The sequence below is a fragment of the Aricia agestis genome, chromosome 16 (assembly GCF_905147365.1).
Source record: "Aricia agestis chromosome 16, ilAriAges1.1, whole genome shotgun sequence".
Classification (NCBI taxonomy): domain Eukaryota; kingdom Metazoa; phylum Arthropoda; class Insecta; order Lepidoptera; family Lycaenidae; genus Aricia; species Aricia agestis.
The window spans coordinates 561,118-587,530 of NC_056421.1; the positions used below are offsets into that span (position 1 = coordinate 561,118).

Sequence of the window (26,413 nt, forward strand, 5' to 3'; positions counted from 1 at the left end):
TACAGTAAACTTTTTTGTTACACCCTGTATACAAGGAACACAATATTATATTACACACCCTAAAGTAATATCACTTAGTTTTGTTGTCTGGTCACCGTAATGCTAAGTACTCACATACGGTTTTGCTCGATAGTTTTACTCCGAATCGAAGGAAATTACATATTTGACATATTTAATTCCATCGATCCGGCTAGAAGCGAGCTTTTGAGCTGTCAGTTTTGCGGTTCACACGGTGGTTATTGCTCGATTTGAAGTAAAACTATCGAGCAAAACCGTATGTGAGTACTTAGCATAAGATAAGCCCTTGTGGTACATAACACGGGGCCAGACGGACGTAGTATGTTAGCGTCCATAGATATTGTGATAATTTTACCAATATACTATATATTTTATTATTTATATTTCAGGGGGTTGTTGGTATACTGGTTATTTATACGGCGTACTTCGTAACTGCTATGTACAAGTTACACGTTAACTTGGCACATATTATTATAGTGCTGGCTGTAATCATCCCACTTCTGATGCTAGACACGGCAGTCAATTTTATACTGTATGTTGGACAAAATAAGGTATATTTTTCTTCATTTTTGCAAGCCTGTAGATTAAGGTTGATTTGTGTCCCTCACTTAAGAGTCCGGTTGCCATCGCAGTTCTCATATTTCATATACGTCATACTAAATTGTATTCGTTCATATTTTTTGGTAAGTATGTAAATATTTTGCTGTGAATCTTTGTACAGGAACCTAGGTAATTACTATCTTAAGCTGAATAATAAATCAAATATGGTAAATATTCTCGTATGGGAAATTATCTTGGTATTACGTTTGTATGAGAACTGCGATGGCACCCGGACTCTTAACGTAGTGAATTACGTATTATTATTTACTAAAAATCGCTCAATGGTCGAAATTCGACCATAAAAACACATTCCTCGCAACACATATCTGGTGGAAACGCAGCCTAACACTTCTTTCCCTATGCCGTGCCAGTCGCCTAATCTCCCTCCGTCTTAGCAATTGTTGACCAGATCACTGTCCTAACGAAACTTTAACATTTGTAGGGTTTCGTACTAACAACAAGGATTATTTCTTGTAAATTCGCTCTGTCCTCTGTCTGAAAACTTGTAATTATTCCAACCAACGTTTTTCAAAAAAGTTGCCATCGAGTTTTATACTTTCGAAAGAAAACTTTACTAAATAAAACAATGATTTTCCAGCAAGACGCAAGCCTCCTGCAGAAGTATTGTGCCTACAACGGGTGCATTAGACTCGTGAATGTGGTAGTGGCAATTGGCATCAAGCACTATGAGTTAACATTCTGTATACTACAGGTGGAGGACAACTGGGTTATACTACTGTATAACTTCCACATGTACCTCGTCCTTTGGATTATATACATAGGTGAGTTGACTTACAGGAGTTAAAATTTTAAGGACCTTACTGAAAATTTGAAATTGGGATGCTTTAATACTCCTAAGTTATTTCTGACTAATTCTGTTGCGGGTCCTAAGACAGTTTTAGCATATCCCTTGGGCTCACTGAGATCACATCACGGGTTTTCGTGATTGGTTACCGAGTTCATTAGATCCTGGCCTACGAGAGTTACATGTGATAGACCAGTGCCCCATAAATACATGTTCAATGTGTCATATAAGAATTTAAAAATATATATCTAATGGACAAATCCTTATCCGACTGTATCTTAATTTAACCTAACATTGCATTAAAATAGAAGAATAAAATTACTGAGCAACCTTCTAAATAGGTTCGGCCAAATTTTTATCTCTTTTCTTTCAGTTGTTCACTTCTACGTGCGGCTGCTGACAGAGATAGAGATAGCCAAGTTCTCCAGCGGCATCCCACTGTCACCCGTCTCCACGGTGGTAGAACTTAGCACCAATTCCAACAACAAGTATAGAAAACGGATCTCGGAGTAACTAATACAGTAAACAATCCGACCAATATACGACATGATGGCTGATGCACACAATATTTATATCAGAATATTAACGAAAAGTAGAAACGCGTTGTCAAACGTCGAACAAAACCGTTACAATAGGAAATATTGTAGTAATATAATTCATAACATACTCAAATACACACACACACACACACACACAAATGTAACATCTTCAATTGCTGGTATCTGCTGGTGGAACCTGGAGTTCTGAAACCACAATGAAACCAGTTCACACAATGATTCTTGATTAATACATAACAACAATTTCCAAAATAAAAATAGCCATAACGATTGCTAACCTCCCTTGAAAAGGAGCCGCGAAATTAGGAAGAAGATCAAAGACATGGCACGGTAAATAAATCGAATCTAAATTGTTGTAATTGTAGTAATTTTATGTAATATAAAATGTATTGTAAATTCTAATAACTTATAGCTTTTACGTCACCACAATAGTTAAACCTAAAATCTAACCTTAACGAACCTTAGTTCGTTAAGGTTAGTTTCTTAACTCATTCTTAAGAGGGAACGCGGGTGCAGTAGAATTTAAACGAAACAACTATTGCCATCACGCTTCACCCTGCGCCGGCATGTGTATTGTGATAGAGACAGACACAGACTACAGTAAATCGAGGTAACGTAGTCCTCTGATTCTTTCTTCAAAATAGTGACTATCTAATTATTATTTTTATAATTAATATCTTCAAGAAGAGTGAGTCTATGCCTCTACGTTTTTAAGATCTTTCGTTTTATGGTCGTTGGATTGGCGGGGTACGGGGCATTAATTTTTTGTGATTTTTGAAGGATTTTTTTATTTATTAGTAAATTAAAAATCGATTGTAGAGGCATAGCTTTAACAGATCCCAATATTGTATAAAAATCATTTGTCTAGAAGCATCGTCCAGAGAGTAAATTGGAGAATAGGTTTGTATGGAAAAACAGTGTTAGCGTTACCTCTTAAGAATTTTTATAGTTATTAAATGCAATATAAATAACCTAATAATTAAAACTAGTCTAATAATTAAAATAACTAAAGTAAACCAAATAATATGAGAAAGTGATAGTCAGGTCCGTCAGAAGCCGTGAATAGATGAATTTGCTTATAGATAGAGATTATTTTCTAATATTGCTAGAGATACAGAAATATTGTATTTTTAATTGTATAAGCAACGTTTGCCACAATTTTATTGTATTTAATTTTATAATTTTTACTACTCAAAGTAAAGTTAAGACATTTGAAATGCAATTTGTGTTTTTTTTTAATACGAGAAAGGTACAATATAATAAGCTATGGTTTATTATGCTAAGCTATGTTCTATTCCTAATTTGTAATCTATGTTATATTCCTCTCGCTTCTGACCTTACAAGTTACAGATATTTGACGTGGTCCGTCGGACGATTCAATAGAGGACTCCAGGGAAATTAGAAGCCAACATTTATTACATACTAGTTCTGATATATCACTAAATACGCGTTACAACAACGTTGGGCGTTGCGTTGTTGCAACGCAATAACATATCGCATGCTATAGCGTTGCGTCGTCGCAAGGGAAAAACGCAGGCAACAACAGGCTACTGGTCAGATTTGAAAAATTATTTCAGTGTTAGATAGCTCATTTATCCAGGAAGGCTATATGCTATAATATATTATTATCACGCTAACACTAATAGAACAGAAGAAACAGAAGAAAATGTGGAAAAAACAGGAAAAAATATTTGGAAGGACTTATTTTATATTGAGTTACAGCCTGGAGAAACACAGACGGATAGACATCGAAGTCCCGTTATCAGTCTTTGGATACGGAACCCTAAATACTAATTCGCTATGACTGTGTGGGAAGGACAATGTTCCTTTAACCAGGAAACCAATTCTGGTACATTTGAGTTCGACTGTAAGATAATAAACGAATCTTACTAAAATAATAAACTGACTTACTGCTAATAACATTTGTATCAAATTGTTTTGATAAAATATAATATAAAATTCGTAGGGAGAATAATTAATTTCGTATTATAAATAATTTTAAGGTATATGGATTAGTTCAAATAAGCTGAAAAGAGGCGAAACAAGAGCAACGCGGGTACGTAAAGATAAAATAAATCGGCCAAGTACGAGTTGGACTCGCGCACGATGGATTCTGTACCATTTAAGAGCAAAAATGGGCCAAAAATTGTTTTGTGTTTTTATATGGGATATTCCTAGCATATTTCTTTTATTTTAATTTTATGATTCATTCGTAAAGAAGAAATAAAATTGAGGATTCTGTGAATATTTCAAGTACCTACCATAAAGTTAATATACCTAGTGGAATAGAGAAACAAAGGCCTCAGCAAGGGAGATGTCACTATCAGTAACACTGCATGGTAAAAAGAGACGTGTGATACATGACAGCAGCACTCTTTTTTTGACGCAGCAGCAGTCGGCACATGCCGCACGTTGACAATTTAATCTCATAGAATTCATGTTCAATCATGCTTGTGTAAGTGTATACGTACACAAATTTTTCACACAGAAAACCATTTTTGGTTACGTTTGACAGCTCGAGATTGTTGCTCTATTCCGCTAGGTATATTAACTTTATGGTACCTACCTGTTGAGTGAATGGGAGTCCCCTTAAATATTAATCATTTTGTTTTTAGTTTTTGTTCTTTAACAACTGTTGTGTTTTTTTGGCAACTGAAATACATAATCTATGAAAATTTCAGAAGTTTATTGCAGACAGAAGTTTACTGGAGACAGACAGACGGATAGATAGCGAAGTCTTAGTAGGGGTACGGAACCCTAAAAATGTACGAAGCCGCGCCGCGCATCGCCAAGCGGAGTTACATACGTTTCTAATTTGGCTTTTGTTCGCGCAGTCCCATTTCGTCGTAAGTTGATAAAAATAAGTAGGTAAGTCAAATTCAACCATATACCTAATACCACGAATTGACTATTTTAGGTGTAAAAATATACACCGAATTATATACAACGTGATAATAAACGTTATATTGTTTTAAATTTCCTTCCTGTTTATACGAATATATAATTATATTTATCATATTGTAATACAAGCTTAAATACAGTTAACCAATTAGCTAATAATAGGTTGGCTTCTAATTTTTTATCGAGATATTTTTTTTACGTACATTCTATGGACCACATCTGCTTTTAATTGGCTAACATACTGTATGTTTTAATTTATGTTATCTAAAAGGGCAAAGGCGAGGAGTGCCACAGAGGAGTATAGTACAGTAGTGTAACTGTCCTTGAACACTAATGTCAATGTTGCGCGCGGCCAAAGATCGCTGACCTTTGCATTGTTTTAAAAAGAAAATAGTTGCTTTTATTATAATAATTAATAACTCATTAATAAGATAAAAAAATTGAAGATATGGGAAAAGCCAAATGCAAAAATTCCAATATTTGGAATTGTTAGGAAAATAATGTACCTACCTCTTGAGCATAAAAAATTAACATGTTTGTAATACAGTAGCTGTTGCTCGCGTCAATCAACAAATAATATCTTAACAAGCATTTTGAACTTTTTTTTTTCACATTTTCCGCTGATTATTATAAACCCTAGCCTGCCTCGATAAATGGAGTATCCAACACAAAAATATTTCAATTCGAACCACTGATTCTTGAGATTAGTTTAATCAAACAAACAAACTCTTCAGCTTTATAATATTCGTATATATTTATTTCAACAGCCTTTTAAACATAATAATATTACCACAATTCGGACTAAATATAACTTTTTCAAACAAAACTAACCACAAGTCCACAACATTACAATTATTATTGTTGTAACAAAACGCGTGTATTATAGTTCCGACCGAAATTAGGATACTGAATAAATATTACCTATACAGTAGTTTAAACTTTACAAGTACCAATATAATTTTTGTCCACCGCCTGGTCACCGGACGTCAACGACAAAAATTAATAATAAACAATATTTATTTATTTTATTCAAAACTAAGTGATAATACTTTAGGGAGTATATGTGTCCCTTGTATAGAGTTCACTGTAAAAGTCCTGTGCTGAACGAGCAATTTTTTTGTGATTTGTATTAGGAAGTGCTCCAGCGTCATGAAATTTTTCCATACAAAAGTGAAAAAGAAGTTAGTCTTTCAGCGCTGCCACTTTCATAGCGAAGTCTATAGGGGACCTTTTCACTCCCTAAAGTGTTTCTTAGTTTTGTTACACCCTGTATACATGCCACCTAGGCCACACCTAGTTTTATATAGGGTAAATATTGTAATAGTGTGCCTAGGCTATAGGTTTCACTTTCTACCGACATTGGTCTAGCGATCCATGCCGCCACTGCTTTATGTAGTGTAGAGTAAAATGAAACCTATGGTTTAAGTCATAAAGTGGCATTTTATTCGAATTTTTGTTCATTTAGTCGGTGACGTCCGGTGATGCAGTGGACACACGGCCTAATAGTATATTCCGCGTCGTTTCAAGGCCACGATCGTCTAGTGGGGCCACAGTATCGGCCACTACAGAGAGTAGACGCACATTCCTTAGTGAGATTCCAGCCTCCAGAGCTTTAATATGACACTGTGAACTTGTGAATTTAAACTTTAGATTTGATAAAACAGTATTGTGAAGATGTGTTCTACTAATTCAAGAGGTTTCTACTGTATAGTCCATTGGACGCTTTTGTTAGTGGGGTTAGCAAAACTAGTAAGTATAATATATTTAGTATTTTTTTATATTTGTTGTTATCATAATGTAATAATTATGTATTAATTCATATTTTTACAAAAAATATTTAATAATAATATATAAAATTCCGTGTTCCGATGTTTGTTGCCAAATTTCTGTCGGCTTTACCGTTTTCAAAATAGATTTTGTGTTTATCCTGTACATCTGATAGAATCACCCAAATCTAGTTGCCAGTTGCCAGATCAGATAGTATAGTTATATAATTCGGAATCTTAATCATTTGTTGACTTGACCCGACTAAAGGCTCCTCTAATATTATAGTTTTTATCTTGCGAGCGCGGGAAACAAAACTCTTGACGCTTCAATATTAAAAGATACAAAATATTATGTTTAATTAATTAGAGATACAATTCTTATTTAAATAAATATTAATTTTGATATTTTATGTAAAGGTTCGTGTTTATTGTATATGTACACTATACAAGTATTTATTTTTTGGCAGATTAATGTTTTAAAATTTATATGAGCGCCTGTGAAAATAAACAAGAAGTTGGACTATTATAGGATGTTGCGCTTTAGTATTCTAATATAACATATTATGTAGGCGAATAAAAAGTTACTCTGTAAAGTTAAAAATGCGTTGTTACTTTTAGAAAGAACTAGTTTAGTTACCATTTGTAAAAACTAGTTAACTATAGCTTGACGTATAGAAATATATTTTAAAATAAAATGTATTTAAAGCAACATCTATTATGAATATTTGATGACTTTGTTTTTAATATTATGTACTTTTGAACTGTTTGATACACAATAAGATAAGAATTAGGTATGTTATGAATTCGTGGAACAGTCACTAACACAGTATCAAACAAATAAAGAACAGTGGTTTTCTTGTAGGGCCCAGCGTTCTGGTATGTAATAAATTACGGTTCTTTATGGCTCTCATTTTGACACATCGTTAATAGCTAAGTATTTTTTGTTCTATGATGCGGTATTGGATTACTCGTGGTCCAAAGTCCGAACCACGAATATTCTACTAAACATTTCTTAAGACTAAGAGACTTTTACTAGAAAAAAATACACTTTTCTGTTGTTTGCTACATGCTATTACCATTACGCACGTATACGTAGTACGTACTAACTATTTAGTAATCTGTGCTATTACTTCCCAGAAACTGTTCCTTTTAAAATATTTATTTTATTGAAGTATTTGGAAGATTTCTTAGCTCTACCAAATAAATAAAAAAAAATATCTTGTCATTTAATAGCCATTATCGATGAATACACTTTTTGAACGTCGAAATTACGATGCCTACCAAGTACCACCAGTTTGGGATCTAGCCCGGAGTGTATAACCAGCATAATAAACTCGCACAGGGCTATCTATAAATCTATTACTACAAAAAGATGGAAAATTATTCTTTTTAAATAAAATCGTACAATAGTAATATAGCCTATAGGATAATCTATTTGTCATTTGTTTTACTTTCCGTCATTACCATTTTTGTGCCATATTATTATTATATTAAAATGATACATTTTTCAAGATTTTTAATTTTTTATAAGATGCTCATCATGCTACAGTAGTGGGTGCGGGCTCATACAAAATTGCCTTTGGTCTTTATAGAAAAAAAACTTTCATATATTTTCAGATTCTGGACACTCCGTGTTGGTACTTCGTTGTGAGTGAGCAGTACAAGTTAATATTTCCTGATGATTATCACAAAGATTTAGACAGCACTCGGCTTCTGGAAAAGCGATCGGTGTCGACCAAACTATTCATAGGGATGCATCTAGCCATACTGAAGTTCGTCATCGATGTCTTCATGGATCTCACGCTGCTGTACGCATGTTATAAGGTAAATTCAAGACATATTTAAGCTCTTTTTTTATAATATTAGGGGCAAACGAGCACACGATTCACCTAATGGAAAGCAACTACCGTCGCTCATGGACACTCGGAAAATCAGAAGAGTTGCAGTCGCATTAACGGTCTTTTAAGAGGGAATCCGCTATCTTCTTGAAGGTTTGCAGCTCTACATATAGTAATCTATGATTGGTAAGATAATATTTTACTGATGGGTGATATTGGTTCTTTTTAAAATTTTAGAAGTCGATAATTTTTGTTTTTCGTGTTTAAACGTTTTTATAAGTATGTCATAAGAAAAAAAAGTTTCTAATAATTTAAAGTTCAATCGAATGCAGTTATTTCGATTCTCGATTGTGTCGAGAGTAAGGCCGCGGTTCCACCAGAGCTGAGCTAAGCTAATAATGTGGTTTAAAGATCTAATAAAACCAAGAATCGGTGCGCTGAACGAAGTCAGGCAAAATATTGTCACTCAGATTTTCAAACACACAATATCTTTGCAACGCAGCAGCTTCAGTGGATCGACGCTAAGATATATTATATTGTTATACTGTGGCTAAGATTTCTGACAGATAAACGGCACTTGTCGACGGCACGCGTCGACGGCAGTCGCTGGATTGTTTTTGACCCTTGCTGTCGACAAGTTTGGTTCATCTGTAAGGGCTCTAAAACCTATAACCTATACTGTGCTGAAACATTCCTCAATCTTTTCCAGAAAAACAAAGGCCTGCTGGTCCTGTACTCCACCTACAACGCTGCCGTCGCCGCGCTGACTATCGCCGGCATATGGCGCGCCTTCCGCGACTTTTCCAAGGCCACCGCGACATCTGCTGTCAACCCCTTCTCGTCTGGACCGAAGGACAGTGTGTTAGTGGAGGTCTATCTCATGTTCGTGTTCATCGCGCCTTACATCGTCTCCAGTGTTGGCAGCCTAATGAACAACGCACTCGCGATATTTATCACTGAAATGGGTAATTTTTCATTCATTTTACATACTTTTATTAGCCGGCTGTTTGTATGACTAACGAAATCTTTGAGCACGAATTATTTCGAAACTTTGCATACGTATTAGGAGCCATTAATGACAATTATGCAATATTTTTTTAGAAGAAAAAAAAACGTGTTTTTTTAGTTTTTTTAACTAAGTATTATATTTCAGTAATGGTGCATATTGTGCTGCCCATCCTGGTGTACTACGAGATCCAGATGGTGAAGATCTACCAGCTGCAGAACCGCGCTATACTGATGCATCTTCTGAAGGACAAGGCGGGCAAGGAGGAGACTGCCCCGATGAATGCACAGAATTCTGACGTATAATAGAGTTGCCATTAAAACTTAAAAGAAAATAAAAAACGTGTAATGTGTATAAAGTACCTACTAGATGACGCCTGCAACTCCGTTGCGCCAAAATTCGTTTATCCCGTGAGAACCGTGCATTTTCTGGTATAAAAAGTATCCTATGTAAGGACATAGGATACTTTTTATACCAGAAAATGCACGGTGCTATACTGTGGCTAACAAATCTTTGAGACCCGGGAAATAAGTAAGGACTTATTTCCCATTATATTACATATTTAAAATACATGCAAAGAAATCTTTGAGACCCGGGAAATAAGTAAGGACTTATTTCCCATTATATTACATATTTAAAATACATGCAAAGAAATCTTTGAGACCCGGGAAATAAGTAAGGACTTATTTCCCATTATATTACATATTTAAAATACATGCAAAGAAATCTTTGAGACCCGGGAAATAAGTAAGGACTTATTTCCCGGGTCTCAAAGATTTCTTTCTTCTTCTTCTGTCTCCAGATTTCAGAAAAATCGGTTCAGAGGTATGGGCGTGAAGAGGTGAGAACAGACAGACGGACAGATGGACGGACAGACAGACAGACGCTTTGGCATTTATAATATAAGTATGGAAGATAAATACCGCAAAGCTATGAATTATTTGCCTATGAAATAATAAAAAAGAAAGAGCTAGCGCTGCTACTTTTACAGCAACAAGAGACACATACACATACACGTACGATGAGGACATAACTATGTGCGATTAGCTTTAACCAGTTTTAATCTGTTTAGGACACCAGTTCTGAATTCTCCTATTTAGGTTAGATTTTTAAATGATAATAAACCAACCGAGTTGATAAATTGATTTTTAATACCTGACCACTACTCAACGTTGCCTTCTGGTTGTTGGGATTCTAAACTTCAAATAATACAACTGGTTCACTCGTAACACTATATATTATCATCTCATAAAATTTTCCCAACATTAATTTTACTAATTTTATATCTTGCCAATATGAGCCATACCTTTTGACTCACTAACTGACGTCTTACATATTGTCACTTGTATGTTTTTTAATAACAAAGAAGGTTTACAGAGGAGGCCTTATTCGGTTCAACATGCCGCCCACCAAGGACATCTAGTAATGTCCTTAACTACTAGACAGGTATAAAAAATTAAAACTAACAAACAATAGGAACTAAACATAACCGCCCACCGTAAGCTTAGTGCATTAACTAAATAAATTTCAGAAAACAAACTCTAACATACCTTTAACAATAAAAATAAAATAGTACTGTAAAACAATTAACAAATTATTCACTTTATACAGGTAGTAAGCACAACTTAGAAGTGGGTCGTTTAATTAAGGAGCCGTTGCATTTGAGAGTTACAACCCGCGTGATCTGATCACTACCACGATGTTTAGTAACTACCCGTCCCATAAGCTACCTAGCCGGAGGCAAACCGTCCTCCTTAACTAACACTACATCACCCACGTTGGGCTCAGGCATTTGTTTTGCCCATTTGTATCTCTGCAACATGTACATGAGATATTCGTCGGACCAGCGTTTCCAGAAATTTTGCACCATTTGCTGGGTAACCTGTCATCGTCTCAAACTACTAATACCATTATTACCTACCCATTCTCTAATATATTCAGCAACAGTAGATTGCTCAATTGCCACTAAATGACGAAGCTCTTTAGCAGCCGTAAAGTAAGAGCCGTTGTCGCTCCACATATTATCACTCACCAATTCTCTACGTGACACAAACCTCTTGAACCCTGCAATGAACCCGTCAGCAGATAAATCGCTAATGGCTGCTAAATGTATGGCATTAGTAGCCATACATTCCAATTCCAAATTGGCATGTTCTATATGACCACTAAAACGTAAAATTCCTTCTTCATCTATTATAGGTCATAATGACTTTAATTTACTTCTTGATTTACGATGTCCTACCTTCTTAATATCTTTAATTTCCTCTTGAAATTCCTCTTTCTGAACATGTCGTATGCAAACCTTAAATGCTTCTTCTATCTCTTCACTCTGTAGACACTCTTAAAATCTTTTCTTATTCTTATATTGTCGCATAAATTTCAAAACTCTTCTATAGTAAGCTTTAACCCGCACTAGCTTCTGTAAGGTCGAATACTTTGTCCACAAAGGAAGTTTTTCTACATTATCTGTAATAACGTGTATTTTGATAGCTCTTTGCTCCATGTTTGTTGCTATAGACTTAGGTCTTGTGTACTCTAATGACTGGTTTCTTAGCCAAGATGGACCCTGAGTTGTTTTAAATTCATCACATTCGCGATCCCATGTTATTCCTAGTATCTTCATAACCTCATCATATTTAATATCCTTATCCCTTCTATTCCTGTCCTGTACACAACTTCCGAAATCCTCTCCTCTTTCAGAAATTTCCTTATCAAGTTCTTTACAGCTACTCACCCACTTCTGCAACTGGAATCCGCACCTGGTAAGTATTTCCTTTATTTCTTTATAATATATCTGTGTTCCTTCTTGTACTGATTGACAACCTGTCATTAAATTATCTACATAAAAGTCCCTTTTTATTATTTCAGATATTTTAGCATTATGTGCCGCTTCGTCGGTTGCTGTCTGCTGCAAAGTCTTCATCGCGAGATAAGGAGCTGCAGCTGTGCCGAACGTTACCGTTAATAATCGACATAAATTACCTCGATTTACTGTATCTGTCTCTATCACACACACGTGCCGGCGCAGTGAGATTTGTGAAGCGTGATGGCAATAGTTTCTTCGTCTAAATTCTACTGCACTCGCGTTCTCTCTTAACAAAACGATCCGCCATTTATTGAAATTAATTTGTTACAAAAAATATTATTACAAATGACGAACTTCTTGTTATATAGGTGACGCCCGCGACTCCGTTGCACCAAAATTGGTTTATCGCGCTGGAACCGTACACTTTTCTATGACCTGGTTTCCTATGTCCTTTCCCGGGACCCAAAGTATCTCCATACCAAACAGCTAAATCGGTTTGGACGTGAAGAGGTAACAGACTATAATATTATAGTATAGATCAGGGGTTCCCAAACTTATTACTTACACTTTGAGAACAAATTATGCTTTAGCGCCCCCATTGTTTTAATTTAAAACGCATCCAGATTAAATAAATCACCCCCCAACCTCTACACAACACTCCCATTTTTTTGGTCCCATACCGCGCTTAAGACCTCCAGCGCCCACAAGAGGGCGTTATCGTCCACTTTGGGAAAGACTGGTAGATATGGATTTTCCCGAATTTCAACAAAAATACGCCTTCTTCCCATTGCCGTCATTGGAAAAGTTAATCAGAGAGGAAACGCGGAGAGATAGACTGACCCTGCGATCAGTTTCAAGCTGTTATCAGCTGCTTCCTTCGCGAATATAAATAACAGACAGTTTAATTATAAATCATTGTATCATTTGACAACGACACGACAGTGTTTTTGCTTTTTCAATTGTTTTGCAAAGTTTTTGGTTTGCTTTTGTCAGTAATTTTTGCTACTGTTTCTTAGACGGTAACAACATTCAAGTTTTACGCTTAATAGTGTAGTTCTAAAAGAGATAAATTACAGTTATAACTACTAACAATATAGCAATATACTTATATATAATATAACCAGAGAAGATGCGTTGTGAGTGTCCAGAGTTCAGGCGTTGTTGCTTGTGCCTGCCGCTAAGATTTGGACTCATCGGAACCGCCTGGATCAAATTAGTAAGTATTTAACTATGTATTTATTTTATGTATTTTGATTGAAATTTAAACAATGGTAGACTATAATACTACTGAAATAAAGTCACGTTTAAACCCACACGTACATGGCGCTGCATTGGTGTATCATCCCAATAAAAAAAAACCTATTGAGTTATGAATGTAGTTAAGAATGCACGTGACTCTAACTTGACTACATAGTACATACTTAACCTAGATCTCAAAATCTGTAAGGTCTAGAAAAAATATTTTTTTACACAAGTAACTTCAGTTCATGAAGATTAAATGCTCAAGACGAAAACACGATATACTTACTGAAAAAATGCTCGATAGTTTCTTTTTTACAGAAAACCTTATTTAAGACATATTTTTGCTTGGATCATCGAAGTCTTTCTTTAATTCAATTCAATTCAATTCAATTCATTTATTAATTTGCTTTAAAAGTGTAACACAGTAGGTGGTAATGATGTTCTTAAAGTCTTTTAGCTATATTATAAAATAGCATGCAAATATACATATAAACATTTAAATTAAGTAACTCTAAATCGTCCAAAGTTAACATTTCAATATTATTAGAAGTCAACATTCGTCCAAGTAATAATTAAAATAACAAATTGTTAGTGTGATAAATTATAGATGGCATGTCAGTACAATAATTATTGCTTAAAATTATCATGTTTATTACATAGGAAAGACAAATAGAAGAGACCTCAAGTTCGTACGAAATAATTAGAATAAAATATGTATGTCATAGCATGTCATAGTATTTTTTTAATATCTAATAATCGTTTAATATTTTTTAATATCTGAAAAGAAATTGATAAAACCTAAATTTTCTCAAAATACTTTTATCATAATCATTATACCTAGTTCGTCTTTTAAGTATAGTAAACTAACTTGGCGATGATTGTCCTTTTTCACCTGGCATATGAAAGACGGGCGTAAGTGTGACGAGAGAAGGATGATGTTTGATTTTTTTGGGCCAGTAGCCCTCTTAAGTTCTTTAGATCACTTAGAACAAGACTGCATTCATAAATCAACGAAAAAAATTATGTGATACTTAATAAGTACACAAAATATGCTTAACAGTGACCAAATATTTATACGTGGGAGAGCCATGCTTCGGCACGAATGGGCCGGCTCGACCGGAGAAATACCAAGCTCTCACAGAAAACCGGCGCGAAACAGCGCTTGCGCTGTGTTTCGCCGAGTGAGTGAGTTTACCGGAGGCCCAATCCCCTACCCTATTCCCTTCCCTACCCTCCCCTATTCCCTTCCCTTCCCATCCCTACCCTCCCCTATTACCCTATTCCCTCTTAAAAGGCCGGCAACGCACCTGCAGCTCTTCTGATGCTGCGAGTGTCCATGGGCGACGGAAGTTGCTTTTCATCAGGTAACCCGTTTGCTCGTTTGCCCCCTTATTTCATAAAAAAAAGTATATATATAGAGTGGTATTATCATTTATCAGGGAACATTAATTTAGTCTAGTCTACAATCTACATACTATATTTTTTGTTTACAATAACATTGAAATCAATATAAACATGTGTACAGCTATCATAATATTATGTATTCTCCGTCTACGTCAATTCTTTATCTCACAGGGACACTGTATTTTAATACATTGTGTTAAGATACCCCCTACGGAGATGCCGTAATTTACCGTTATATTAAATTATGTTTTGAAAGCTACAAAATTATAATAAAAATACAGCAATAATCGTCAATACAATAATTCTGTTCTCTTCTTTCAGGTGTTAGACGCTCTCTGTCTAATGTACGTGGCGTTCGCGATCCACGTCGACGGGCGCAGGCTGCCGGTGTTCCCCATCGTATTCCTGTCGGTCGCGACGGTAGTGGTGGTTCTAGATGTGGGATTCAATGGGGTCCTGCTGCGGGGGTGTCATAAGGTATTATAGAAGTTGATTAGGCAGATGGCGGACCTACGTAACTTGGTGGTGTTATGTCAAAAATAGTCGACAGATCGCAGCTCAATTGCGTGAGACGTCTTACGGCCGTTCCCAATATTTGATCTATCTCTGGTTTTGCCCTACTAGAGATAGGAATAGCTCACATTTGACATAAAATATATGTCTCTAATGTCTAATGTGAGTTATTCCTATCTCTAGTAGGGCAAAACCAGAGATAGATCAAATATTGGGAACTGCCGTTATGCAAATCTGTCAAATACAAATATAATAGAAATACATCTACGCGTCGCGTTCTGAATTTCGTCCCATTAAAGTTTGTCATTCTATCTTTCAGAAAGATCCCGTGCTGCTGCGCCTGTTCTACCGCTATAGCCTCTTCCTCCTGGGCCTCAATATCGCCTTCGTGCTGGCCATCATCATCATGGACATCGTGATCAGCGTCCAATCGCCGTTCTTGTGGATCGTCACGCTGTACACCTTCTTCACATTTCTCGTGTTCTGCGTTTTGTCTATCAGTGAGTATATTCATATCTTCTACCTCAGTTTCCTTTTTCAGAGTTCCGTACCCAAAGGGTAAAAACGGGACCCTATTCATGAGACTTCGATGTTTGTCTATCCGTCTGTCTGTCCGTCTATCTGTCTCCAGGCTGTATCTCAAGAACCGCTATAGCTAGAGTTCTGAAACTTTCACAGATTATGTATATTTGTTGCCGCTATAACAACAAATACTAAAAATAAAATAAAATTAATATTTAAAGGGGCTCCCATACAACAAACGTGATTTTTGTTGGCCTTTTTTGCTGGATATCAATAATGGCAACAGGTAGGCACTTGGTATCTTCACAGAGGTGTTAATTATATGTCTTCTTCAATATTTAAGAATCCCATACAAAAACACAATTTTTGGTCTATGTTTGCTCTATAACTGCAGTACGGAACCCTTCGTGCGCGAGTCCAACTCGCACTTGACCAATTTTAATTTCATCACTTGTAACTTTTTGGACATCAACATTGTTTTTGCTACTTTAAAGCAGGACAGAATTTAGTATTGCTAAAGACCAAGTTTAAGCACAAAATCGGTCTTTCTTTTTTAACACTCATAAGACATCATAATCAACCAAAACTGCAGTAGTTTCTACTAGTTGTTAATGGAATCAGTTTGACCTACATGGGAGAGGTATCTGCACGCTTATCCAAAATAATGAAAAGCAACGATATGCATGTCGCATGCAGGACAAATAATACTTTAAAACATCATTTGTGTCATAATAAAGACCAGATTGATAAAAAATATCAATCCGGTGTCTATAAGATCGATTGTCCTGAATGCGATAGTGTATACGTGGGTTAAACTGGACGCAGCTTTGAGACTCGGTATAAAGAACATATCGCGGCTTATAGAAATGGTCATCCTGATTAGTCACATTTTGCTAAACATCTTTTAGATAGTAATCATACTGTGCCCGATGGCCATTCCTATAAATTTTTACATAAATGCGATAAAGGCTTTCGGCTGAGCGTGTTGGAACAATTAGAGATCATAAAAGAAAAGAAAAATAACAGATTTGCATTGTTGAATGACCAAACTTGCTTGACTACGTCACCGCTTATTAATATGTTCGGGGGTACTAGTGAGAGTAGTGGCGGTAGTGGGGATAGTAGCGGGGCTCGACGTTGTTCGTAGAGTCCACGTCCTGAGGATGCTCCGGTGTTGGGGCGAAACGCGCGTCGAGGTTTTCAACCTGCATGGTGGTGAGGGGCCTTGCACGGATTTGCCAACATTATTGCTTGTGTGGTGGTGGTGTTTGCAAGTTCTTGCATGCGAGTGTATGCATAGGCAGTGTGGGAGGAGGGAGGTGCTGTACGCATGCCTATGCGTACACTCACTCATTTACTTAAAGGTGGAAGTTGTTTTCGCGGAATATTGCTAAAAATAATAACAAACTAAATTTATTCTACTGGTTGATCAAATTTTAAAGAAAAATGAATAACCTGGTTTTAAGGCAATGAAGTGTATTTAAACTAATCCTTAACATTATGGATCATACAAAATAACCCTTGTGTAAACTGCATCGATATGAGATTTAAAGAAGATTAGTCTTGAGTACCTATTACCTGATCAACGCCTAAAGCTTTGTTTTAATTGGTCAATAATACATTCTACACTTTTTTCAGTTATCCACCTCTACCTGTCTATTCTGGTGAGGAGTGAGGTACAGAAGTTGGAAGCCACAACACAATTCCAGTTCACCAACACCGCAGCCGAGGCCGCTTGCACCATGGCCCCTGGCTATACGGACACAAATCCAGCCGCAAACAGACCTGACAATGTTTAGTATTAATTGAGCAGTATTATTGGATAAGTTAATTTTATGAATAAATGACAAAAATATATTGATTAATTTGTGGACTATATTTTGCCTATTTTTTACCACACGAGAACCGTCCATTTTTAGGGTTCCGTAGCCAAATGGCAAAAAAGGGTTTATTTGGAATAAAATAATCAGAGTCCTTTCCCGAAAAAGGTTCTCCATATGCTTCTCCATAGGTATTTTATCGAAATCGGTTTAGCGGCTTGCTAAACCGGTACTGTCGCAGTTTAAATATTAGTACTAGTTAAATATCGCTTTGTGTCTCGGTGTGAACAGACAGACACCTACAGCTAGTATTTAGTAATTCCATTAAAATATGCCTGACAAATGCACACCCAATGAAATGCCGTCTCGACAGTCCATCTACATGATAATACGTAAAATTCAAATATCCCCCAAGTCTACTTAAGAATTTCATAGAGCAATTTCTGAGATTACAAAGAATTTGAATTATGAATAAGTCTGGGCATTATAAAAGATGTGGTTTAAAAATTTGCAGATTGAATTCTTAGACGACCTCTGTGGCTCAGTGGTGAGCGCGTTGGTAGCTCAAGCCGGGGGTCGCGGGTTCGAGTCCCGCCGACGGAACAATAAGTTTTCAAAGTTCCTGGGTCATGGATGTGTATTAAATATGTGTATCATATAATAAAAATCTTAAATATATGTATAGTATAAAAGTATTAAATATATTTCCGTTGTCTGGTACCTGTAACACAAGTCCTTCAGGTACTTACCACAGGGCCAGACTGACGTGGTGTGAAGCGTCCATAGATATTATTATTATTATTATTATTATTAGATTTCTAAAGTTCAGACCTAAACCAACATTCTTTAAAATAACAGAAATTCACGGTTTATTTTATTCAAGTTGTTATTGCTTACAATACTTTTTAATTAAATGAATAATTTGACATAAATAGTAATTAAAATATTATAATGTCTCAGAGTGTGGTAATAAGTACGTTGACTGCAAAGAAAGCATAATTATTATGCAAAATGATATGGTAAAAAGTGATTATTAGTGATAAAAATGCAGGTTAAAAATAAAATGAAGGCCGCGAAAATGGAGCGTTTTAAACTAGCAGTTGTATCATAAAAATGTGGAAATTGACGCTTCGCGGTGAAGTTAGACCAAGGTTAACAGCAAACTGCCCGCCATAAGTGCTAGCCATTAACTATCTAGCTTTTTGTTCTTGATAAATACACCTTTTCGACGTGTACCGTACATATTTTGAAAAAGTTGAAAATTGCTATGTATTGTTTGTTGAATCTAAAGATTTTATTACTTTTTATGAATAAAAATTGCATTTAAAGTAACGTGGTCTATCTTACTTTAATTAAAAAATGACTCACGCTTTTTATGCATAATTTATATTAAATAAAATATATTTTTGTGCTTGTCTGATATGTCATAAAAGTCACTTGCGAGACAAGGACAAATCACAAAACAATTTATAATTATTATAACGTCTGTGTACACAGTGTGGATTTTTATTAAGTAAGTGAAATATTAAAAAATAAACATTTTATGTCATACCATTATTGTTGTAATTTATTACTAAGTTATAAAGTCTATAAACCTAAATAAAAAAGCTTGTATATAGAGAACCTAAATTTAAAATAAATGTTTTCAGAATGTCCTACATGTTGCCTACCACCGGAATGTAGACCAACTGTGGAGATAAACTTAAGGTGAAGTTCCGATCTTTTTTCGTTCCGAAAAATTCAATTAAAATGCCACTTTATGACAGACTATAGTCCTAAAAATTCAAATAATATATCCTACTCTATGACAAATATTATAGTTTTAATTGAATTTTTGTCGGTCGTATTAGCCGCGGTAAAGATCGGAACGGACTTTAAGTTTATGTCCAAAGTTTGTCCATACTTTCGCATTTCTACTGGTGGCCGTGCTAGCCCGGCTGGTTTCCTATGTCCTTTTCCGGGACCCAAAGTATCTCCATACCAAACAGCTAAATCGGTTTGGACGTGAAGAGCTAACACATATACACATTATGAAAATGTAAAAAATTGTCTCTTCCCTTCGGAAGGGGGAACTAGGGGTCCTGTATAAGGGGCCATAAAAAAAAAACAACACATATACACACTTTCGCATTTATTATATTAGTATAGATCAGGGCTCCTAAACTTATTTTGTCTACTGCCCACTTTGAGAACAAATTATGTTTTAGCACCTCCATTGTTTAAATTTAAAATGCATCCAGATTAAATAAATCACCCCCCAACCCTCTACACAACACTCACATTTTTTTGGGTCCCACACCGCACCGCACCGCACCTTTAGACCTCCAGCGCCCACAAGAGGGCGTTATCGTCCACTTTGGGAAAGATTGCTATAGATGGATTTTCCCGAATTTCAACAATAAAAATACGCCTTCTTCCCATTGGCGTCATTGGAAAAGTTAATCAGAGAGGAAACGCGGGGAGATAGACTGACCCTGCGATCAGTTTCAAGCTGTTATCAGCTGCTTCCTTCGCAAATATAAATAACAGATAGTTTAATTATAAATCAGTGTATCATTTGACAACGACACGACAGTGTTTTTGCTTTTTCAATTGTTTTGCAAAGTTTTTGGTTTGCTTTTGTCAGTAATTTTTGCTACTGTTTCTGAGACGGTAACAACATTCAAGTTTTACGCTTAATAGTGTAGTTCTAAAAGAGATAAGTTACAGTTATAACAACTAACAATATAACAATATACTTATATATAATATAACCAGAGAAGATGCGTTGTGAGTGTCCAGAGTTCAGGCGTTGTTGCTTGTGCCTGCCGCTAAGATTTGGACTCATCGGAACCGCCTGGATCAAATTAGTAAGTATTTTAACTATGTATTTATTCTGTGCATTTTGATAGTAGACCATAATACTACTGAAATAAAGTCACGTTTAAACCCATACGTAAATGGCGCTGTTAAGCATTGGTGTATCATCCCAAAAACTCGCATTACAAATTCGCATTACAACAAAGTGGGAGAAGAATATGTCATAGATTTTGTGACAAAAATACTAAGAAACTAGTTTATTGCGCGAAACCATATATTTTCCGGGATAACAAGTAAGTATCCCGTGTCCTTTCCCGGGACTCACAGTATATCCATACCAAATTTCAGCGAAATCGGTTCAGCGGTTTGGGCGCAAAGAGGTAACCGACAGACATACTTTCGCATTTATAATCTTAGTAATTATACTACCTGACTATATTTAGTCAACTTAATGCAGGCTGATCACCTGATTGTCTGACAAGTGACAAGTAAGATGATCCATGCGCCGGATGGGCATGTGAAAATTCGATCCTGCGCCTGATGTCTCGTCTGACTTATCGGTCTTCCGACCCACTGGGTTATGAGAGTAAAAGGAATAGAGAATGCTTCTGTATACTGCGCTCACACTTGGACACTATAAAATTACTCCTGCGTAACTGGCCTGGTTTCAACGAAACCGGCCACCGTCACCGAAACCGGTGTGCGAGTTATCTATACTAATAATATAAATGCGAAAGTATCTCTGTCTGTCTGTCTGTCTCGCTTTCACGCCAAAACTACTGAACCGATAGTAATGAAATTTTGTACACAGATAGTCTAAAGCCTGAGAAAGGACATAGGCTACTTTTTAACTGGAAAAAGGGGTTGTAAGGGGGTGAAAATGCGTAAATTTGGTCAAATTAACTTAGTTCCAAAAACCCAAAACAGATGGCGCCAAGAGTCCCCTAGATCGCGCTATTGCTTGCTCATGCGTATTTCTATAAGACGTGGTACCATAATGAGCTAGATTTTTAGATTCTTTCGATTGTTATACACGTTATTAACTAATAACTCACCTACCAACTTAGACATCAAATTCAAAAACAACAGCGCCAAAACTACTGAACCGATTGTAATGAAATTTTGTACACAGATAGTCTAAAGCCTGAGAAAGGACATAGTCTACTTCTTACTGGAAAAAATGCTACTGGTGAAAATGCGTAAATTTGGTTAAATTAACTTAGTTCCAAAAACTCAAAACAGATGGCACCAAGAGTCGCCTAGATCGCGCTATCGCTTGCTCATATGTATTTCTATTAGAGGTGGTACCATGTTGAATTAAAATTTCGATTGTTATATAATATGTTATTAATTAACTCACGTACCAACATAGATATGAGAAACAACAGTCTACCAATAATAAATACTAAATAGTTTATGGGTATTGACTATTGGGCAAAGCTAAAGTTGCGTAATGCATTATGCAGCTAAGTTGTGTAACGCTAAATAAGCTTTAGGTATAAAAAAGTTTAATTAAAAAAAAAACATTATGTGCACACTACACGGCTGTTTTGGGTATTTTGATTTAAGGGGTACCAGGGTTTTAAAAAGCTTTTGACACCAATTTTATTGACACCGCGCGCTATAAACTTTAGGTATAAAGTCCACGCGGACGAAGTCGCGGGCAACAGCTAGTTAATAATATAGTCAACTTAATATATCACTGAAACAATGTTATTTCCTCTTTTAGGTGTTAGACGCGCTATGCCTCATGTACGTGGCGTTCGCAAGCCACTGGTCGCCCGACGGGCGCAAGATGCCGGTGTTTCCCATCATTTTCCTGTCGGTCGCGACGGTAGTGGTGGTCCTCGATGTGGGATTCAATGGGGTCCTGCTGCGGGGATGTCATAAGGTATGAGAGTATATTTTGAATTTCCCTTTCCTGTCATGCGTAAAAGCGTCCGTATGTAGCCCTTTGACTGAACAACGCCATTCAATTACACGTCTAGCTTTTTAATTGAATATTTCAGTCGCTCAAAACGCTCAACACTACAGCTGATTCAAAAGCCGCCGTCTAATTGAATTAGTTCCACGCTCACCACTGCGGCGCTAGGTGCGTTTTGTTTACAATATGGCTTTAAATAGCCGGTGTTTGTGCTAGTTTCAATATATTTTTCGAAAAGAAAGTAGTGAATATATGTTCCAAGTGTTATTAGGGAGACAGAAATTATGGGGCACATTTGAATGAATTAAAATTGAAACCAATATTTGAGAAGAAATTACGGGATTGTGAAATGCTAAGGTATTTATCGCAAAAGAATAATCTTCCAAGAAATTACACAAAGTTTTCCTATACTCTCAAATTAATGTATACTAAACTAATGGTCACCTTAGTTAATTTGCCATTTAACCAGTTGGTTAAGCGTCGTCTAGCTGTAGTATTAAACGTTGCAGTCAACAAGTCGGCAAAACGATGTATAGCCGTGTGATTGAATGAAAATATTTTAAGCAATTGGTTGCGACAGATAGACCTTTGGTTCGCATTTGACAGAGGGTAGTTTCGATGCCGGGTAGTGGCCTGTACCAATGAGCCATTTTCAGATCTCAAATACTTAATTCGAACGCTCGTACGGTGAAGGAGAACATCGTGAGTAAACCCGCACATAGTTGGGCCTAGACGTATTGACCTGCATATTCCTCTGGACTGGGCCGAATATGTTGCGAGAATGCCGTATGTGATTGGGGCACCATACGGACATTTATGATCATGTCCCAGGCACTTATTTGAAAGGTGGTTACTCCGCAATGAAAATACTGTATAAATCATCCACAACGGATGAAAAGGCCTTGTTTTTTCCTGTCATGCGTAATATCACCCGCGCGTGGGTTTGGTCCGCATGCGGGCGATAATTATACGCTCCTCACCGCGCGCGTGTTGCCCGCTTAATAGGAAGAACATCTATAAAATGATAGGATACGGGAAATCTGTAGTATGGAGTCAAATTTCATCTAAATTGTTTCAGCGCTCAGCCATTTAGGAGTTAGGACGTAGAAATTGTCTCACTTTTATGACTACTAATGTTCTTGCAACGTTCGTCCCATTAAAATTTGTCATTCTATCTTCCAGAAAGATCCCGTGCTGCTCCGCCTGTTCTACCGCTACAGCCTCTTCCTCCTTGGCCTCAACATCGCCTTCGTACTGGCCATCATCATCATGGACATCGTGATCAGCGTCCACTCGCCGTTCGTGTGGATCCTCACACTTTACACTTTCTTCACATTTCTCCTGTTCTGCGTCTTGTCTATCAGTGAGTATATTTATAACTTCTGTCTTCTACCTCTGTTTTCTTTTTTAATCACTTGTAACTTTTTGGACATCAACATTGTTTTTGCTACTTTAGAGCAGGGCAGAATTTAGAACTGCTAGTGACCAATTTTAAGCACAAAATCGGTATCTCTTTTTTAACACTTATAATCAGCCAAAACTGCAGCTGTAGTTTCTTCTACTTGGTAAAATTTAAAAGAAAAATGTATAATCTGGTTTTAAGGCAGTGAAGAGTATTTCAACTAACCGTTAACATTATGGACCACACAAAATAACTCTTGTGTAAATTGCATTGATATGTGATTTTCAATTAGTCTTGAGTACTATTACCTGATCAACGCCTAAAACTTCGTTTTAATTGGTCAATAATACATTCTACACTTTTTCCAGTTATCCACCTCTACCTGTCTATTTTGGTGAGGAGTGAGGTACAGAAGTTGGAAGCCACAACACAATTCCAGTTCACCAACACAGCAGCCGAGGCCGCTTGCACCATGGCCCCTGGCTATACGGACACCAATCCAGCCGCAAACAGATCTGACAATGTTTAGTATTAATTGAGCAGTATTATTGGATTTTATTTATAATTTTTTAAGTTAATTTTATTAATAAATGATAAAAATATATTGATTAATATATGGACTATATTTTTCCTATTTTTTACCACACGAGAACCGTCCATTTTTTGGAATAAAATTATCAGAGTCCTTTTCCGAAAAAGGTTTTCCGTAGGTTCTCCATATAGAGAAGCATATGCTTCTCCATAGGTATTTTATCGAAATCGATTTAGTGCTTGCTAAACCGGTACTGTCGCAGTTTATTTAATATTAGTACGAGTTAAATATCGCTTTGCGTCTCGCTGTGAACAGACAGACACCTAAAGCTAGTATTTAGTAATTCCATTAAAATATGCCTGACAAATGCACGCCCAATGAAATGCCGTCTCGACAGTCCATCTACATGATAATACGTAAAATTCAAATATACCCCAAGTCTACTTAAGAATTTCATAGAGCAATTTCTGAGATTACAAAGAATTTGAATTATGAATAAGTCTGGGCATTATTCACCGGGATCTTTTCAAGATGTGGTTTAAAAATTTGTAGATTGAATTCTTATATTCTTATATTTCTAAAGTTCAGACCTAAACCAACATTCTTTAAACTAACAGAAATTCACGGTTTATTTTATTCAAGTTGTTATTATTGCTTACAATACTTTTTAATTAAATGAATAATTTGACATAAATAGTGATTAAAATATGTCTCAGAGTGTGGTAATAAGTACGTTGACTGCAAAGAAAGCATAATTATTATGCAAAATGATATGGTAAAAAGTGATTTTAAAAATGCAGGTTAAAAATAAAATGAAGGCCGCGAAAATGGAGCGTTTTAAACTAGCAGTTGTATCATAAAAATGTGGAAATTGACGCTTCGCGGTGAAGTTAGACCAAGGTTAACAGCAAACTGCCCGCCATAAGTGCTAGCCATTAACTATCTAGCTTTTTGTTCTTGATAAATACACCTTTTCGACGTGTACCGTACATATTTTGCGAAAGTTGAAAATTGCTATGTATTGTTTGTTGAATCTAAAGATTTTATTACTTTTTATGAATAAAATTTTCATTTAAAGTAACGTGGTCTATCTTACTTTAATTAAAAAATGACTCACGCTTTTTATGCATAATTTATATTAAATACAATATATTTTTGTGCTTGTCTGATATGTCATAAAAGTCACTTGCGAGACAAGGACAAATCACAAAACACTTTATAATTATTATAACGTCTGTGTACACAGTGTGGATTTTTATTAAGTAAGTGAAATATTAAAAAAGAAACATTTTATGTCATACCATTATTGTTGTAATTTATTACTAAGTTATAAAGTCTATAAACCTAAATAAAAAAGCTTGTATATAGAGAACCTAGATTTATACTACTAGGTATTTCCCCATGTCTCGTCGTACCTAATAAACGATGCTTACCTCTCTGACAGAAGTGACACGTCGTATTTTATCCCACCTTTTGGCATGTGGCCAGGAAACTTTTGTAGGGAAAACACAACACCAGGGACCCTATTCTTGAAGTTCGAATCTTGATTTGATTCTAAGACTGCCCCTAGCGTTTGTAATTATAAAAGCATACTCCTACCTGTCCTAGCTTTAAGTTGGGCAAACACTCAATTTTTCGTATTCTCTCATATTTTACTGACCATCCCTATAGAGTCAATTTGGGAAAAAAAAACAGGATTTTCTGAAGTATTCACTGTTTAGTGCCATGTGTCAGTAACAATTTCTCTTCCAATTCATTCAAACCACTTCACCCTACGAGAATCGGCCCCATGGCGCTCACAACTCAAATCGCCATTACTCCTAGCAAACATTATACCAGGGTCGCACTTGTACATCGGAATTAAAGATCCCGTAAAGCTGATACGTGAGGCCATAAGAGCCTTAGGGATCATCCATAAAGTACGTCACGCGAATTTCATGATTTTTGACCTCTTTTGT

The 26,413-nt window shown here is 36.1% G+C and overlaps 3 protein-coding genes across 3 annotated transcripts; all 3 read left to right on the plus strand.

Annotated features, from left to right (window-relative positions):
• Positions 1–6,443: 6,443 nt before the first annotated feature.
• LOC121734895 lies at positions 6,444–18,846 on the plus strand. Its single transcript, XM_042125529.1, has 5 exons — positions 6,444–6,630; positions 8,265–8,471; positions 9,195–9,450; positions 9,639–9,835; positions 18,836–18,846. Exons 1-4 carry the CDS (start codon positions 6,556–6,558, stop codon positions 9,794–9,796), a joined length of 696 nt encoding a protein of 231 aa, XP_041981463.1. The 5' UTR covers positions 6,444–6,555; the 3' UTR covers positions 9,797–9,835; positions 18,836–18,846.
• Positions 13,288–17,838, plus strand: LOC121734898. Its single transcript, XM_042125531.1, has 4 exons — positions 13,288–13,513; positions 15,265–15,420; positions 15,776–15,956; positions 17,617–17,838. Exons 1-4 carry the CDS (start codon positions 13,427–13,429, stop codon positions 17,775–17,777), a joined length of 585 nt encoding a protein of 194 aa, XP_041981465.1. The 5' UTR covers positions 13,288–13,426; the 3' UTR covers positions 17,778–17,838.
• Positions 18,847–20,403: 1,557 nt separating the features above from the next.
• On the plus strand, positions 20,404–24,482 carry LOC121734896. The gene is made up of 4 exons (XM_042125530.1): positions 20,404–20,647; positions 22,327–22,488; positions 23,704–23,884; positions 24,292–24,482. The coding sequence occupies exons 1-4, from the start codon at positions 20,561–20,563 to the stop codon at positions 24,450–24,452; spliced, it is 591 nt and encodes a 196-aa protein (XP_041981464.1). The 5' UTR covers positions 20,404–20,560; the 3' UTR covers positions 24,453–24,482.
• The last annotated feature ends 1,931 nt before the right edge of the window (positions 24,483–26,413 follow it).

Excerpts from the sequence above, each read along its gene's own strand:
- LOC121734895 (XM_042125529.1), top strand. The coding sequence starts at position 6,556 with ATGTGTTCTACTAATTCAAGAGGTTTCTACTGTATAGTCCATTGGACG. Across the intron at positions 8,472-9,194 it reads TGCTGTACGCATGTTATAAG|AAAAACAAAGGCCTGCTGGT; the intron begins GTAAATTCAAGA and ends AATCTTTTCCAG. Across the intron at positions 9,451-9,638 it reads GATATTTATCACTGAAATGG|TAATGGTGCATATTGTGCTG; the intron begins GTAATTTTTCAT and ends ATTATATTTCAG.
- LOC121734898 (XM_042125531.1), top strand. The coding sequence starts at position 13,427 with ATGCGTTGTGAGTGTCCAGAGTTCAGGCGTTGTTGCTTGTGCCTGCCG. Across the intron at positions 13,514-15,264 it reads GAACCGCCTGGATCAAATTA|GTGTTAGACGCTCTCTGTCT; the intron begins GTAAGTATTTAA and ends CTCTTCTTTCAG. Across the intron at positions 15,421-15,775 it reads TGCTGCGGGGGTGTCATAAG|AAAGATCCCGTGCTGCTGCG; the intron begins GTATTATAGAAG and ends TCTATCTTTCAG.
- LOC121734896 (XM_042125530.1), top strand. The coding sequence starts at position 20,561 with ATGCGTTGTGAGTGTCCAGAGTTCAGGCGTTGTTGCTTGTGCCTGCCG. Across the intron at positions 20,648-22,326 it reads GAACCGCCTGGATCAAATTA|GTGTTAGACGCGCTATGCCT; the intron begins GTAAGTATTTTA and ends TTCCTCTTTTAG. Across the intron at positions 22,489-23,703 it reads TGCTGCGGGGATGTCATAAG|AAAGATCCCGTGCTGCTCCG; the intron begins GTATGAGAGTAT and ends TCTATCTTCCAG.